Raw genomic sequence first — 18,215 nt, forward strand, 5'->3', positions numbered from 1 at the left:
CACACGCAGTTAGTTAACTTTGTTGGATAATTTTGAGGACCTTTTATCTGTTGTTTGGTTTTATGTCGCAGAATTGCCTGTTCAGGTCCTTTGTGAAATATTAGATTGTTTTATTACTTTGTAGTGTTTTTTGTGTACACCTTAGATGACAACACATGAATTACATGATTACCTGAAAGTTTTGCCTAATCTATAGGATGCTTTTTTTTATTTGGAAAGTAGTTTCTTTGCCATGCAGAAATTTTTCTGGTTGATGTAGTCCACGTTTATTTTTGCCTTTTATGCATGTAATTTTGGTCATCCATATAAGGAAATAGGTATCAGTTACAAAGCATTTAATTGTCAATGAGGTTTTTCTTCCAGGGTGTTTCTTTCTTTTTCTCTTTTCAAAGGTGAACAGAGATTCAAATGACCCAGAATATATGCTCAACCTGTGTTTTAGTTAAAAACATTTTGTGGTTTATGGTCTTTTGTTCTGGTCTTCAGGGGTTTGTGTGTGTGTGTGTGTTTGTTTTTTGGGGGGTTGTGGGGGGTGCGGGGGTTGATTTTCCTATATCATGTAAAATCGGGGTCCTGTTTCTCTCTTCTGCATCCAGATAACATTTTTCTCAAAGGCATTCGTTGAGCAGACTCTGCCTTCCACATTACGGTGGTCTTTATCAAAGTGAGTTGACTATGTCCATGTTTGAATTGATCTTGTTTTGTCCTCCCCGTTTTTGTCCACAGTTCTAGGTATTGTTTTTATCCAAGTACTATCTATCTGCAGCATAACTGCAGCTTGGCAGTGTAATTTAATATTGAAGATTGTGGGTCCTCACTTTGATTGTATTTCTCAGGATTCCTTTAGATATGAAGTGTTTTTATGGTTCCCTGTGATTTTTAGCAATATGTATTTATTTCTGTTAACTTTTTTTCGCAACATAAAGATGCATAATTAGGGTACATTTTCACACATATAGATTGAGTAATGATCAAATCAGGGTACTTAGAATCTCTATTCCCTCATAAGGTATTATTTTTGTGTGGAGAGAACACTCGAAATTCTCCTTTCTTGTTTTGAAAAATATAGTATTGTTAACTCCTGTCATCAGGCTGAGGAGGAGAACACTCAGATTTATGCCTTTAAGGTTAAGATAACTATGCTTCCATACCAATCCCTACTCCCCCTCTATCTCCCAGACCCTGGTAACCAATATTGTGCTTTCTACCTCTTTAAGATAGACATCTTAAGATTCAGTGTTTGTCTTTCTTGGCCCAGCTCATATTTAACATAATGTTTTCTAGGTTCATCTCGGTTGCTCCACATGACACTGTTTCATCATTTTGGTGGCCGAAGAATATTCCTTAGTGTATGCATACGAGAGTTTCTTTATCCCTCTGTGGATGGACAGGTAGGTAGAATGTATACCCAGTGGTGGGAATGCTAGATAGTATGGTATTTTTCTTTTCTATTCTTTACAGGACCCCCAACTGTTTTTTATAGTGTTAATACTTAATTTACATTTCCACAAAGTTCCTCTTTGTGGAAATTAATACAAGAAGTTGTCTGTTTAAGTATTTTAATCTGTTTATAATATTCATTGTAGTTGGGAGTGAGATAAGATCTGAGTGTGGTTTTGATCTTCATTTTTCTCATGCGTGGTAATGGTAACCACATTTTTGCAAATGTTGTATCAGTTTCTTGTCTGCACAAATATCTCTTCAGGTTATTTGGTTTGGTTATTTTTCTGCTGTTTTTTATTTTTTTTGCAAGCTTGTAGTGTTACTGGCTTGTACCTTTAAAAAAAAATAACCCCTTATTCAACTGAATGTTTGCCCAATCTTTTCTTAAAATTTTTAGCATGTTTTTTCAATTTGTTCATTGTTTCTTAGGCACAAACTCTTCAGTTTGACATGGCCCCAAATGTGTATGGTTTCTTGGTTAGCTGTGCTGTTGGTTACTAATGAAGAAAAAACAAAATCACTACCAAAGCAGTCCATTGTCCATGAGCCACTAAGCGGGGCTATTTATTCACTGACTTATTTATGTATCTATTAATCAATTTATTTAGAGACAAACTTGCATTTATTTATTTATTTGCTGATGTACTTACAGAGAAGTAGGTCGCATTTAATTATATATTTTGAGGCAGGCTTGGATTTATGTGTTTATCTATCTACCTATCTATTTAAAGACAGGCTTACATTTACTTATTCATTTAGACACAGGCTGACATATATTTATATACCTATGTATTTGTGTGCAGGCTTGCATTTATTCATTTTGTTAACTATGTAATGATTTAGAGGCTGACTTGGCGTTTCTTGATTGATTGATTGGATCATTGATTCATTGATTTTAGACGAATTCTAGCTCTTTCACCAGGCAGGAGTGCAGTGGCACAGCCTTGGCCCACTTTAACCTCCCCCTCTTTGGTTCAAGCAATTCTTCTGTCTCAGCCTCCCTTGTAGCTGGGACCCCAGGAGCGTGCCACCACGCCTGGCTAATATTTTTGTATTTTTAGTAGAGACCAGGTTTCTCCATGTTGGCCAGGATGGCATCGATCTCTTGAGCTCGTGTTCCACCTGTCTTGGCCCTCCAAAGTGCTAGGATTACTGGACTGAGCCATGTCGCCCAGCCTTTATTTATTTATTTACATAATTACTGATTTATTTACTTAGAGGCAGGAAGCCTGGATTGCATTTATATATTTATATTTTACTTATTTATTTAATTATTTTTATCTTAGTATTTTTAAAAATAGAGACAGGGATTCTTTCACCATCTTGGCCAGTCTGGTCTCGATGTCCTGATCTCAGGTGATATGGCCGGCTCAGTCTCCCAATGGGTGGGTGATTAAAAACATGAGCCACCAAAGTGAGGCTGCTTATTGATTGATTTATTTAGAGACAGACTTGCATTTATTTATTTATTTGCTGATGTACTTTTGGAGAAGCAGGTCGAATTCACTTTATTTATTTGGAGGCAGACTTCTATTTATGTATTTATTTAGCTATCTAATTATTTAGAGGCAGGCTCACATTTACTCATTTGTTTTATTGAGACCCAGGCTCACAACATTTTTTTTATACTTATGTATTTCTGTGTAGGCTTGCATTTATCCGTTTTCTTAACTGTCTGTATAATGATTTAGAGGCAGCCTCGCATTTATTTATTTATTTATTTGCTTATTTATTTTAGAGGGAGTCTTGCTCTGTCACCAGGCTGGAGTGCACTGGCCCATTTTTGACTTCCTGCAACCTCCGCTTCCTGGATTCAAGCGATTCTTCCTCCTACGCCTCCGGAGGATCTGGGACCACAGGTGAGTGCCACCGAGCCTCGCTAATATTTTTGTATTTTTATTAGAGATGGGGTTTCACCATGTCGGCCAGGATGGTCTTGGTCTCTTTACCTCGTGATCCGCTGGTTTTGGCCTCCCAAGGCACTGGGATTGCAGGCTTTAGCCACGGCCCCCAGCCTTTATTTATTTATTTACTTAACTACTTATTTATTTACTTAGTAGTAAGCAGACCATCCTGCATTCATTTATTTTTTTAAGTCTCTATTTATTTGTTTAATTATTTTCATCTTATTATTTTTTTTAAATAGAGACATGGTTTTTTTCACCATCTTGGCCAGGCTGGTCTCGATGTCATGATCTTGGGTGATAAACCGGGCTCAGTCTCCAAATGGGCAGGGGATTTGCTTTTGCATGAGCCACTAAGTTATTTATTTATTGATTTATTTATGTATCAAATAAGCCACCAGGTTATTTATTTATTGATTTATTTATGTATCTATTAATCAATGTATTTAGAGGCAAACCTGCATTCATTCATTTATTTACTGGCGTACTTATGGAAAAGCAGGTTGCATTTAATTATATATATTGAGGCAACCTTGGATTTATGTATATCTATCTACCAATCTAATTATTTAGAGGCAGGCTTACATTTACTTATTTATTCATTTAGACACAGGCTGACATTTAATTATCTACTTATGTATTTGTGTGCAGGCTCGCATTTATACATTTTCTTAACTATCTAATGATTTAAGAGGCTGGCTTGCATTTCTTGATTGACTGATTGTTTGATTTATTGATTTTATATTCAATCCCTGGTGGGATTCTTGCTATCTCACCAGGCTGGATTGCAGTGGTGCAGTCTTGGCCCACTGTAACCTCCCCCTCTTTAGTTCAAGCGATTCTTCTACCTCAGCCTCCCTTGTAGCTGGGACCCCAGGAGCGTGCCACCATGCCTGGCTAATATTTTTGTATTTTTAGTAGAGACCAGGTTTCTCCATGTTGGTCAGGATGGTCTTGATCTGTTGAGCTCATGTTCCACCTGTCTATGCCTCCCAAAGTGCTGGGATTACAGGACTGAGCCATCTCCTCCAGCCATTATTTATTTACATAATTACTGATTTATTTACTTAGAAGCAGGAAGCCCGGCTTGCATTTATTTATTTATATTTTTACTTATTTATTTAATTATTTTCATCTTAGTATGTTTTTAAATAGAGACAGGGATTCTTTCACCCTCTTGGCCATGCTGGTCTCGATGTCCTGATCTCAGATGATATAGCTGGCTCAGGCTTGCAATGGGTAGGGGCTTAAAAGCATGAGCCACCAAGTGGGGCTGCTTATTTGTCGATTTATTTATCTGTCTATTAAGTGATTTATTTAGAGGCGGACTTGCATTTATTTTATTTGCTGACATATTTATGGAGAAGGAGGTCGAATTTATTTATTTATTTATTTGGAGGCAGGCTTGGATTTATGTATTTATCTATCTAGGTATCTAATTATTTATTGGCAGACTCAGATTTACTCATTTATTTTATTTAGACCCAGGCTCACAACATTATTTTTATACTTACGTATTTGTGTGCAGGCTTGCTTTTATTCATTTTCTTAACTGTGTTTCTCCTGCCTCAGCCTCCTAAGTAGCTGGGATTAAAGGCTCCTGCCATGATGCCTAGCTAATTTTTTGTATTTTTAGTACAACTTTCAGACCAGCCATGTTGTCCAGGCTGGTCTGAAAGTTGTGACCTGAGGTGATCTACCTGTCTCAGCCTCCCAAAGTGCTAGGATTACAGGCATGAGCCAGGCGGCTTTCTACATTTTAAAATTATACTATTTACTCCTAGCCCCAAGATTTTGGCTCAATATAGTCTCAAAATACCATTGCCCAGTGAAAGAAAACAAGCCTTCCTGGGAAAGTGCTGATTCCAGGTCTAGGCCAGAAATGTGTAAGAAGCCTGGAACATATTGTCACTCTGGATAGCAAAGAATCCATCAAAGATTATTAGGATGATTTCAACATGTCTGAAGAGCCAATCTGAAGGGACTCCTTCTAACCAAAGATAGGACATTTTGTACATTAATAAGGATAATAGTTGCAGTGAATTGAGATATATCAGATATGTTTGAATATCTGCATTCATAATGATCCTTTTGAAAAAATAAAAGTGGGCTTGCACACTTCCACATGCCTATAATTTCAACACTCTGGGAGGCTGAGTTAGGAGGATCACTTCGTCCAGGAGTTCAAGACCAGCCTGTGCAACATAGGGAGACTTTGTCTCTACAAAATATTTTAAAATTACTCAGGTATGAGGGCCCGTGTCTTTGGTTTCAGCTACTCAGGAAGCTGAGATGGGAGGGTCACCTGAGCCTAGAAGTTTGAGGCTATAGTGGCATGACTGCTTCTCTGCATACCAGCCTGGGCAACAGAGCTAGACCCTCCCTGTCTAAATAAATTAATTAATAGAAGTGGTCACCATTGAAGGATATAAATGAAACAGCCCATCATTTTGAAAAATGGCAAACAGAAGAAATCAAGCCTTGAACTGGTGTTTTCTATATAAGTTGTACAAGTGAGTAATACAGTTTATAAGAAGCAGCATCTTTTTTTTGTATTTGCTTCATTTTTTTCTTCATGCAAGGCCCTTCTTCGGGTAGCAGTATCTCTTTCTGGAAGTATGGCAGCTCATAAACAAAGAAGGAATGATACAACAGTACCTTCATTGTTCAATCCATAACTGATCAATGGCCATTAAAATCACCAATTAAAGAAAAAAGATGTCCAGAAAGTACACACCTTTTCCCAGAAGAAACTAGCACAATCTTTGCCCTGACCCTCAAGTCCAACCTGAATCTCACCAAGTCTTGAGATCAAACTACTGATTTGTCAAAACTGGAACAAAGTGAAGAGCAAGTTTACCAACATCACAAGATAACAATTAGCAAAATTCACAGTATGAGAATCAGCATGATAAGAATACACTTAGCATAATCCAAAGTATGGGGAAATTGCCTGATTTATTCAATAAATGGGCTGCAAGGGACAGCACAGAAATCAAAGTGGGAAGCTGTCAGGATCAAAAAAATTGTAAGAGGTGAATCATACAATTCCAAATAGAGACTTTATTTGGATCTTGATTCAAACAATATACACATGAAATGACTGGAAATTTGAAACTAGAAGGGGAGTGGACAGTGATAAAGAGCAATGGTGTAAGATGGTTGGTTGATGATGGTATTGGGATTATTATATTTTTTAAAGAGTTCTTGTCTCCGGGCACGGTGGTTCACACCTATAATCTCAGTAGTGTGGGAGGTCAAGGCGGGAAGATCCTTTGAATCCAGGAATTCTAGACCAGCCCGGGCAACATAGCAAGACCCTTTCTCTACTAAAATACAAATAAACAAATTAGCTTGGCATGGTGGTGTGAGTCTGTACTTGCAGCTACTCAGGCAGCTGAGGCAGGAGAGGCCACAGTGAACCAAGATCATGCCACTGAATTCCAGCCTGGGTGACAGAGACCTTGTCTTGAAAGAACAAACAAAAATTGTATCTTTTACAGACATATACCAAGACAGTCGGGGAGGAAATTATATGATATGTGGGATTTGCTATAAAATCGTGAGAGGAAGAGGAGAAGCATGTAGGAGTATACATGTAATGAGATTGGCCATCAGGTAACAAATATCTGAATCTGCTGCTGAGTAGGTGAAAGCTCACCACACTAGCCTCTTGTTCCAAAAAGCTCTAGAATAGAAAGTTTGTCTAAAAATCCACTTCATGGATTTGTAACAAGCATTGAATAAGATCATGTATACAGAGTGTTTTATCACCATGGCTTGAGGGTAGTCAGCACACAAACATTGTTTTTAGTTTTAGTTTAGTATAGTCCCTGTCAATTAATCACACCCAGAAAAGGTATGTTGTTCACACCAAGAGCTCTGGCCATGGACCTTTGTCCACTGGGTGGTAATTTATTGGAATTTGAGGTTTAGAATGAGGATATACCAACCTTCAAAGCCCCAGGCCTACTATCAAATAGCAAAGCCAATGGTCCCAGATGCCTTTGTAGCACACCCAGTAAGTAGGACCACTTTTCTCTCGCCTTGTAGGCACACTTGAGTTCATTCACTCATTTTTCATTCATTTCTTATATGCCATATATTGGGTACTAGGGATCCATAATACAGTGGACCACTAATTGACTGAAAGCATCACTTTCAAAGCATCATTTCAGGATGAGCATTTCGTGTCAAGTGGATTCAAGGAACAGTGTAAAGGATCCATGGCCTCAGTCACCATGAAGACCCTCCCAAGAGCCAACCGTCCTGGGCCCATATAAATGAATGGAGACATGGAAGTCACCCTTACAAGGCCTAGAACCTGACAGAGCATACAAGACAGAAGCCCAAATAACTAAGAACAGGAAGCTAAAGGTGAGAGGTAGGCCCCAAAGGATTCTGTGAAAATGCTTTGTGTTTGTGGATTTATCACGCAGAATGATAGCTTTGTTTTTATTCACAAGTTAGACACGCTCTCTATATAGAATCTATGAAGGGACTTTTCTGAGTTTTTTGAGGCCTATAGTGAAAAATGGAATATCTCAGGCAGCTCAGGATGAATAATGCAGTCACCAAGAGGGGCAGGGTTGCCACAGGTGGCCAGCAGCAGGGATGGGCATTGTGAGCCATTAGATGGGTTTGTGGGAAGTGGCATTGTGAGCCACTGGCCTGACTTTGTTGTTTCCTGGTAACCAGGTGACATAGGAGGCTTTGTGGGTAACAGGCATCAGCCAGGGCCAGCAGCCTTCAGTCGGAAGCTGGTAGTGGGAGGAGGAGGAGCTCCGACTACTCTCACAGAAGTGTTTTTGCCCTTGGCGCTTGCTCTGTTGCTTTTCTTTTTCTTTTTTTTTTTTTTTTTTCAGTGTGTTGCTTTTTTTCTTTGTGTGTGTGTGTGTGTTGCTTTGTTTTGTTTTTTTCTTTTTTTAATTGCATTTTAGGTGTGGGGGTACATGTGAAGAACATTCAAGATTTTTGCATAGGTACACATGATTTCCTGCCTTCCTCCCCATCACCAGTATCTGGCATTTTTCCCATGCTATCTCTCCCCAACTCCCCACCCCGCTACCCACTGTCCCTCCCTATTTCCCCACAACAGACCCCAGTGTGTAGTGCTCCCCTCCCTGTGTCCATGTGTTCTCATTGTTCTTTTTTCTGATTTTGTTTGTTGCTTTTTTTTGAAAGTCCCCTTGTAGGTCACTCATGGGGAATTGCCTAGACCCTGGGTCTTGTACCTCGTGCCAGCAGGGAGTGGCGCCGTCTTGTGAATGTGAGACTCAGTCTGCGGCAGCTGCAGCACCAGCATCCTCCACTGCAGAGCCTGCCGTGTTACATCCAGGAGTGGCGCAGGTCCAGCATGTGCAGCCCATCAAGTCAAAGCGGCGCAAAGGTAAAGAAGCCAGGGGTGCCATTTGCTCTCTGGCCACCACGTCCCCCACCTCCTTCCCATCCCCTCACCCCGCAGACATCCTCAGCTTCCAGCTCCCTCGGACAAAGGCTAGTCCTGCCTCTTGTCTTTGTTGTTGAGCCTTCTTGCTTGAGGCATTTTTGGTCTAGTCTCTTTCTTTCCCCAATGAAAATTCAGATACTCCAGTTTTGGAATCTCTATCCCATTCTCTAGCCTTACCTATCCAGCTACTATGGTACCTCAGTGAAGGAGCCGGTTAAAGGCCCAATCATTTCTTTTCTCCTATTCGATAAGGAAGCTAATAATTGGGATAATTCAGACTCAAATATTTGGAGACTTCTTAAATTTAAAATAGAGTGTGTTATGGAAGAGATTATATGGTGTTCTTAATAGATGGTTTGAAGTCACCTTGACAGAAGCAGCTTTATTTCTTCCAATTGTAATTTGAAAAGAGAAGGAAAAATTGAGGGACATGCTTAAAATGACTGCAAAAGGTATGAAATGTTACTGCCAGAGCTGTAGAAAAGTTGTTTTTGTTTTTGTTTTACCCAAAAGTTTAGCCGAGGAGCTCTGATTACTTTAAAATTCCCACTTTGACGTGAATGTCTCTTCAGCTCTTCTCCAGTAACTTCACGGGCTTTGTTTACCTCCTTGTTCTGAAAGACAGGTAGAGCTAGCTCCTGGTTACAGGTTCCAAAAGAGATGAAATAACTTTAGACTTGAATTTGTAAGGTAAAGACCATAGAGTTAGAAGGCCAGACCCTGCCTATGGAAAAGAGTTTGTTTTCATGGCTCCCCTTCCTACAGGATGGGAAAGGGGAGGAGAGAGGAAACATTTCATTTTTTCTTATGGTCAAATTGAAGACAAAAACTAACACTTGTAAGACAGGAGAGGAGAAATTAGTTACAAAATCAGTCAAACATTTGTGTATCACTACATTTGTTGAGCAAAGAAAAGCTACCAGACTCAGAAAACCAGAGATGCTAATGGAACTGACATTAGTAACCAGGGTTTTCTCCTGAGTTCAGCCCCCAGGGTGACTTCCAGTAACAACCACCCTCCCCTCCACACACTTTTCTCAGGACTGGAAAGCTCAGGCAGCCCAGGATGAATAATGCAGTCACATGGGGGGAATGGTGACCCCAGGTGGGCAGCAGCAGGGATGGGCATTGTGAGCCATTGGGTGGGGTTGTGGGGCAGGGCATTGTGAGCCAGTAGCCTGACTTGGTTGTTTCCTGGTAACTAGGTGACATAGGCTTTTTGGGTTACAGGCATCAGCCAGGGCCAGCAGTCTTCAGTCTAAAATTCTTTAGGATTTTAGAAATAGATGAATCTAGCAACCGATAATTCTGGGTAACCAGTTCTTGAACAAAAACTAAGTCCACTGAAATAGAAAACATTATATCATAAAGACACAGAAATATGATCAGCTCATTTCTTTCATTTTAACGGCAGAGATTTTATTAGTATGGAGAAAATGTCTTACAGCTCTTGTGTTTAAACTTCAGTTTAGCTCTTACCTTTCACAGAATAATTAAGCCTCATGATGGGTGTGCCTTTGTAACAAGGAAGTGCTGTACTCCCTTTTCAGAATATTGAAAAATTGTGAAAGAATGAACAAATAATTATGAGACTTAATAGATTGTACCTTATACACAAAGCATGCAAGTACCTGTGGAAACTCCTTGCTTGGTGGTGTATGGCAAGCCTCTGTGTGATATTCTGTCCGATTTGGTAGATGAGGTAGTGAGAGAACAAAGTGAGCCTTTTCCTTATTCTTTAGGATGTAAAACATGTTTTCATGTACATCTTATTGGAACCTTCCAAATACGAATAAGGCCTGTGGATATTCTCCCTATGTTGCTGATGCAGAAAGGAAGGCTTAGAGATCTGAAGGGACTGTGTGAGACAGCTGCTGAACAGAACTGAGGTTCTAAGTCATCAAAGTAGACATCGGAGGTCGTAGTGATGCTAAACTCAGTTCTTAAAGAGCTTGACAAACTTTAGAAGGTCTTCTATTTTAAGGTCTACCCATAACATAAACCTCTCTTAGAACTTATTTTCATCTTGATTAGTTCCTTTTGCATTTTATTTTTTTATTATTATTTTTATTTATTTATTTATTTTGAGACGGAGTTTTGCTCTTGTTACCCAGGCTGGAGTGCAATGGCGTGATCTTGGCTCACTGCAACCTCCGCATCCTGGGTTCAGGCAATTCTCCTTCCTCAGCCTCCTGAGTGGCTGGGATTACAGGCACGCGCCACCATGCCCAGTTAATTTTTTGTATTTTTAGTAGAGACAGGGTTTCACCATGTTGACCAGGATGGTCTCAATCTCTTGACCTCATGATCCACCCGCCTCGGCCTCCCAAAGTGCTAGGATTACAGGCTTGAGCCACCGCGCCTGGCCCTGCATTTTATTTTACACAACATTTACCTCTTCGATTTTCCTCCTAAAGAGATGGGTCCTCACTGTGTGGCACAGGCCGGCTTCTGACTCCTGGCCTGGGATCAAGCACTTCTGCTGCCTCAGCCTATAGGAGAGCTGACAATACAGGCATGTGCCATCTCTCCTGGCTCTGCCTTCTGTCTATACATTTATTGAAATAGATAAGGATATAAGTAGGGGTAACAAAGAGTTTCTTGTGCTAACTGATTGGAAGCTGAGAATGCCCTGGTCGGGAGAAGCTGGCAAGAGGGCAGGTAAGGCCCCACACATTGAGCACAGGCTGCGAGTAAGAAGTTGTAAATCAGAACAGTTGAAGAAAAAATAGTTTGTGAGTGCAGAATTTACCATTTTATGTGTATGTGCATGATAGTAAGTTTCAAATGTATTTTTGTGGTATTCAGTAAAGGGATAACAGAAACCTCAATTTCAGTGTTTATTCTTTGGCCAGGCACAGTGGCTCATGCCTGTAATCCCAGCATTTTGGGAGGCCGAGGTGGGCGGATTACCTGAGGTCAGGAGTTTGGGACCAGCTTGGCCAACATGATGAAACCCCTTCTCTACTAAGTATACAAAAAATTAGCCAGGCGTGGTGGCACTTACCTGTAATCCCAGCTACCTGGGAGGCTGAGGCAGGAGAATCACTTGAATCCGGGAATTGCAGGTTGCAGTGAGCCGAGATCGCGCCAATACACTCCAGCCTGGCTGGGCAAATAAAACAAGAAAGCAACATGTTCAGAACACTCAATATAAAGTATAGACGCATTCAAAGTTTGTTGTTAATATCTTCATTTCAGAAAATTGTGTATCACTTTTCTCGGAAAGTGATAAATTCCTACTTAGATGTGAAACATTTTAACCTTTCTATAATGACAAATTGAATTCTTTTGGTGACTTAGACAAATATCACAGTAACCAGTGCTCCAACCATTCTGTGACACACTAAACAGTCATTTAAAGTCATCAGGTAGAGCAGGGTGCACTGCTGTGGAAAGACATCCTGGAGTGCTCTCTAGGTGCCAAGTCCTGTTTCAGGAACTTATGCCATAAATGATGCTCTGCTTCATTGTTCTCTTCTGAAATATTTCAAAAGAACATTGTGTCTTGAAGCCATTTTAAAGAGAAGTTTAGATCTCAGACTCAAACATATTTTGTCCTATCATGCGTTTATTTAGCAGTATATGTAATATGACTGGGGGTAATATAAGTAACACAGATTAAGATAGTAGGAGCTCATTATCCAATTTTATCACTACCCATCAACTTTTCATGCAGCCTTTTGTGTTCTTACCATAAGAACGCTGCTCGTTTGCTGGCTCTCTCAAGTGAGGGGTCAGGGAAGGGAAAGAATGGGCATATGATGTTGAGACTTCTGAGCAGCAGGTCTACTGCTTTCTAGTAGTTATTTTGAACCCTCCTTTTAAAATAACCATCAGTATGTTTCATGTAAAAGATGTAGGAAACAAAGAAAAGTTACTTATTATACCCAGAATACCCAGAGCTCACTTGTGTTACTGTTTGAGTACTGGTTCTTCTGGAAATTTTTGGTATGCATTTGAATATTTTATTTCACAAACTTTTTTATAAAATAGAATTCTTTGATCATTTTATATGTGCTGCCTTGTAACTTTTACTTAAAGCAGTGAAATAATGGCGTAACTTTCTCAAACAGTACTTGACACCTAGACAGCACGCCAGGATGTCTTTGCATGCCAGGGCACCCTGCTGTACCTGATGACTTTGAATAACTGCTTAGTGTACTACAGACTGGTGAAAGTCCCTAGTACCCTTTCTGATTGGCCGTCTTTTTTCGTAAAGTCAGACACAATCCTGTCATGTTTGATTCTAAGAACACACGTAAAGCACATTTTGATGACAGATGCGTGATATTTCATTATAAAGTTCAGATAATATATTTTGTCTAGTGACATAATTAACCTGATGAAATGAGTCACTTTGTATTTAAGGCATTTTAGTATTAAATGTACTTCTGTCAAACTGCAGTTACCGTTGACTTTTAAATAGACATTAACATACTTCATTTATATTTTTATGGATCTTGATAGCTTGTGTCTTTAATTCTAAATAGCCACCAGTTTAAAAAATCTGATGCTGTCTTAGATGATAAATCAAAAGACAAGACAGATCTGGGAGAACTGGGAGAAACTTAACTAGTTTGGGGTAAAATGAAATATATGTATTGAGCACTTTTAAATGGCCTGGCAGTGTTGCAGATGCAGGGCAAGCAGGGCAAACAGTGGAACACAACAGAGAGCCCCATTCTAAGTCTGACCCTTACATTCAATAGGGAAGTAAGGACAGCTAGCACATGAATAGTCAAGAATGGCAGGTGGTAACATGTTGGGAAGATAGTAAAGCAGGGTAATGGATTAAAGAGGAGGGCAGGTTGGTGCTAAGAGCTGGATGTTCTCTTTAAGTGACATGTGAACAGTCTTAAAAGTGAAATGGACTGGGTTCACTTGTTCCCACCTTTAATCCCAGCACTTTGGAAAGCCAGGATGAGGGGATTCCTTGAGGCTGGAAGTTTAAGACCAGCCTGGCCAACACAGAGACACCCCATCTTATTTATTTTTAAAAATAAAAAAGTGAAGGGAACCTTGTGAGGATGATGGGAGAGGGCTTCCAGAGAGGGATATCCGCTTTGGAATTCCTGAAATTGAAACAAAGTTGTTTTAGGCAAAGGACAGAAAGACACAAGGGTGGCTGCAGCAGAGTGAAAGGATCCTGGGATGAATAAGGTGGGTGAAGGCCTTGTACATGTAGTGAGCACTCACAGATAAGATGGACTTCAGTTGAGATGAAAAACCACTGGAGGATTATAGCCCAGGATTACTGTTAGTTCTCTAAGAAAAAGACTGAGCAGCAGCTCTGTGTGAATATACTGTAATACAGGCAAGGGTGGAAGCAGGAAGAGCAGCTAGGAGGCTGGTGGAGTAGTTCAGGTGAGAGCCAACAGTGAAGAGAAAAACTATAAGGACCTGAAAAGGGCCGACTTCAGAAAAATCAAGTAACACTAAAAGTAGATAATAAAGTGGTAAATAGTCAAGTCACAGAAAAAGAAATGCAGGTGATTGTTAAACACATCTTCACTCATAAAAGAAAGGCAAAGGACAGCTCTACTGCAGCGTCTCTCCTATTGAGGGAGATCCCAAAAACATGGCAAAACGTTCTTTGTTGTGGCTGTAAGGAAAGGTGCATTCATATATTGCTGGTGGAAATGCAAAAAGGCCCAACTCCATGAAGGGGAATTTGGCACAATCTCACAACCATGAAAATGCATTTAAACCAGACATCCTACCTTGAGGAATTTTATCCTGAAGGTGTGCTCCATAAATATAAAACAAACTATGTACAAAGTTCTTGTAGCATTATTTTCAATAGTTAAATATTGGAAATAACTGACATGCCTAGTAAGGGACTAGTAAAATAAGCTGGTACTTCTACATGAAGGAGAAGTATGGAGCTGTGAAAAAGAGTAAGATGTCTTTTTATTGAATTGGAAAATATGGGTTGTAGCCCCTTCCCTGCCTGTCCCTTGGGGCTGATGTGGGGATCAGGGAAATCACAGATCTCTGTCATGAGCTGGAAATCATGTGGCCATGGAAATTGTGAAGTCACTTTCCATCCTACCCTGCACAGGGGACATACAAGCTCCCACTCTGTGTTCAACCACTACCAAGTATCTGGATTATCCTTCTCGACATTGAATGATTGAACATTTTAGGGGATTTACCAAAAAAATGAGTCTTTTAAAGTCTTTATCTGCATTTCATCCTTTTAGGTGCTATAGACCTTAGTACGTCTATAGCATAGATCTACTAATGTTTCTACATCTCAGAATAGGGAAGAGAGGCATAGATGGGTTCATATCCGTCTTTCAGGTATGTGCAGATTCTAAGTAGGATTTGAACCCAGCCTATTCTTGGTAACTTGGATCTTCTGCTTTTTTTTATTGTCTCATCTGAATAAAGGTATCTACCTGGACAAACAAATCTTCCTAGAACCCAGATGTAATTCAGGTAGCATTAAAAAGCAGTCAGTGAAAACTAGGATCAAAAGTTTAAACTGAATAAATTTTTACTAATTTCTCTGTGGTCTTCTGCCAGCAAGATGTCAAGTACTGTCTCTATTATAATACATTGCAGGTTTGGCTGGCCGCATCAGGAGCCGGGTACGAAAAAAATGGAAGTGTAAGAAAATTTGCCCCATTGTAAATGAAGGTAGGGTGGAAATTATATCATTAAGTTTATTGAAGCAAATAATTTGTTTACTCATCCAGTTTACAAACTCAGTAAATGCTATGTCATTTAATGAATTAAATCAATGGATGATGCAACTACACAAGTAAAGTTACATTGACAACTTAGAGTTTGGTTCTTTTTATTTGTTTGTTTTTGTGAAAAGGTCTCATTTTGTCACCCAGGAGTGCATTGGTGCAATCACAGCTCATTGCAATCTTGACCTCCCCATGTTCAGGTGATCCTCCTACCTCAGCATCCCAAGCAGATGGCTGAAATGCACATGCTTTATACCAAGTTTTTTTTTTTTTTTTCTAATTTAATTTTTTTTTTTTTTTGTGGAGATGGGGTTTCATAGTGTTGCCCAGGCTTGGTTCACTTTTGATAGTAAACGACATCTCAAATGTTTAGACATTTGCTTTCAGTTTGGGCAATTATGAATACAGCAATTGTAAACCTTCTTGTGTCTTGTTTGGAAACATAATTTTTTAAATGTAACTAAGGAAATACTAAAATTATGATTACTTGCTTATACGTAAGACTTTGTTTCTTTGTAAGAATTTTGGTAGAATTTACTGTTGAAATCATCTGAAGATAGTGTTTTTGTTCTTTTGAGAAGATACTAATTATTGATTCAATTTCTAATATAAATATAGGCCTATTCAGATGATTCATTTATCATGAGAAGACTTTTAATCTTCTGAAACAGATCAAAAAATTAGCTCATTTCATATAATGTTTCCAAGTGTGAGCACAGATGTGTTCACAATATTCCTTTATTGCTATTTGTTGATTTCACTGATATTATTAGTATATCGTGACTTCCTTCTTTTCCTTTGAGGTTAGACAAGGTAGAGGTTTATTAGTGTTATTGATCTTTTCAAAGAATTGGTTTTTGGTTTTGTTGATTTTCTCTGATGATTTTCTGTTTTTTATTCCATTAATTTCTGCAGTCGTTATTTATTTTTCCTCTATTTGACATTATACTGCTGTTTTTCTTTCATTGCCCAAGGTGGAAGCTAGATTATGAATTTAGATTTTTCTCATTATTGCCACAGCATCATGAATGTTACTCACTAAATATGATATCATTGAAATGCACACTTAATAATTAAAATAAATATGTAAGCTTTTAAAATTTTCAAAATACAACAGGATAGATGATTAATGTAGTAGCAGGATATGTAGATCCACAGAAGTTAAATAATCCTGTAACGTTTCATAAAATGTTGGGATTTGCCTAGACCTTAATGTGGGCAGCAGGTGTGATGAGATGCTCTCACTGAGCCATACAGTGCCTTTCTGTATTAACCGGTTCTCAGACTTTTTCACACTGATGAGGTTGCCCTAGCTAGAAAGCCAAGGTTCTTTCATTTCTTTCTTCCCCTCTCTTTTGCCTTCCTTCAGCACCAAGGAGAGTGGTCCAGCAGCAGCTCAGTCCATGCTTGTCAAGAGCCCACCTCCATACATTGCAGCTTTGGTCCACATTTCCCAAGCCTCCTTGTGGGATTCCTCAGCATCACCAGTGCACTGACTGTCTCTTTGTGTTCTCCTAGCTCCTGTTCAAGACCCAAAGGGGTGCACAAGTCAAAAGCTTCAGGAGGAGATGTCACCTGACTTAGTAAGATGCATTTCTTTGTCTTGAAGAGACATATCTTTTCCTGGGGCTTCTAGACTCAGCTGTCATGAACTCTAGCTACCAGTCACTGGAATGTGTGACCAACTGAGGCCTGATTGATATGTTAGTCAAAAGATGGCATCGCTTACAAACTAGTAGTGAGCATATTTCTCAGTAGCAACTTGCTAAATATTCCATGAAAACCTACTGCCGTGGTGGCTCACACGTAGAATCCAGCACTTTGGGACGCTGAGGCAGACAGGGCCAATATAATGAAACCCCATCTCTCCTATAAAAACAAACATTAGCCAGGCATGGTGGCTGGCACCTGTGGTCACAGCTAGTTGGAAGGCTGAGGCAGGAGAATTGCTTGAACCCAGGAAGCTGAGGTTGCAGTGAGCTGAGATCATGCCACTGCACTCCAGCCTGGGTGACAGAGCAAGAATCTGTCCAAAACCAAAGACAAAAGCCCACTGCCCTTTCTCCAAGCATCCTCTGTGCTTTATTTGCGGGTCAGTGACTTGATCCCTGTTTGATACCTGGTTTTCTAACACCACCAAGTGAATAAAAGACCTGTGCAGTCAGGACCCTCATGATGGTTTTTCTTTCCTCTTACTGCAGGAAAACGCTACAAGTGAATATCACCACAGTACGTATTCTTTTTTTTTAACATAGCTTCATTGGGATGTTGTTGACATGCAACCCAATTCACCCATTTAAAGTGGGTGATTCAGTGTTTTTACTATATTTATAGGCTATGCATTTACATTACAATTTAATTTTAAAACCTCTTCATTCCTCCTCAAACAAACCTCATTAGTAGACACCCCTCTGTTTTGCCCAACCTTGCACCCCTGGTTCTAAGCAGCCCTAATGTACTTCTTATTTCTATACAGTGCCTTTCTGTATTAACCGGTTCTTAAGGTGACTGTTTCACATTGATGAAGTTGCCCTAGCTAGAAAGCCAAGGCTCTTTAATTTCTTTCTGCCCCTCTCCTTTTCCTTCATTCAACACCAGGAGAATGGTCCAGCAGCAGCTCAGTCCATGCTTGTGAACCACCCAGCTCCATCATTCCAGCCCCTTTATACACATATCCCCCAAGCCTCTTGTGAGATTTCTCAGCAGCACCAATGAACT

At 39.7% G+C, this 18,215-nt stretch overlaps 1 protein-coding gene across 7 annotated transcripts in view; it reads left to right on the forward strand.

Annotated features, from left to right (window-relative positions):
- The window catches only part of LOC100397885 (high affinity cAMP-specific and IBMX-insensitive 3',5'-cyclic phosphodiesterase 8A), a 71,140-nt gene that overhangs the window by 1,391 nt on the left and 51,534 nt on the right, over window positions 1-18,215 (forward strand). For 2 of the 7 annotated variants that reach the window (XM_035303898.3, XM_078329052.1), the window contains exons 2-8: window positions 1,285-1,391; window positions 3,182-3,302; window positions 7,515-7,724; window positions 8,532-8,736; window positions 15,367-15,441; window positions 17,016-17,080; window positions 17,699-17,726. In XM_035303898.3, the coding sequence (XP_035159789.2) occupies window positions 7,635-7,724; window positions 8,532-8,736; window positions 15,367-15,441; window positions 17,016-17,080; window positions 17,699-17,726 (463 nt within the window). In that variant the 5' untranslated portion in view covers window positions 1,285-1,391; window positions 3,182-3,302; window positions 7,515-7,634. Of the gene's footprint in view, window positions 1-596; window positions 665-1,284; window positions 1,392-3,181; window positions 3,303-6,850; window positions 6,966-7,514; window positions 7,732-8,098; window positions 8,330-8,531; window positions 8,737-15,366; window positions 15,442-17,015; window positions 17,081-17,698; window positions 17,727-18,215 lie in introns of those variants that run through there. The other 5 variants (XM_078329054.1, XM_054257275.2, XM_054257276.2 and 2 more) reach the window with 5 other exon arrangements.

The sequence above is a fragment of the Callithrix jacchus genome, chromosome 6, assembly GCF_049354715.1.
Source record: "Callithrix jacchus isolate 240 chromosome 6, calJac240_pri, whole genome shotgun sequence".
NCBI classification, from domain to species: Eukaryota; Metazoa; Chordata; class Mammalia; order Primates; family Cebidae; genus Callithrix; species Callithrix jacchus.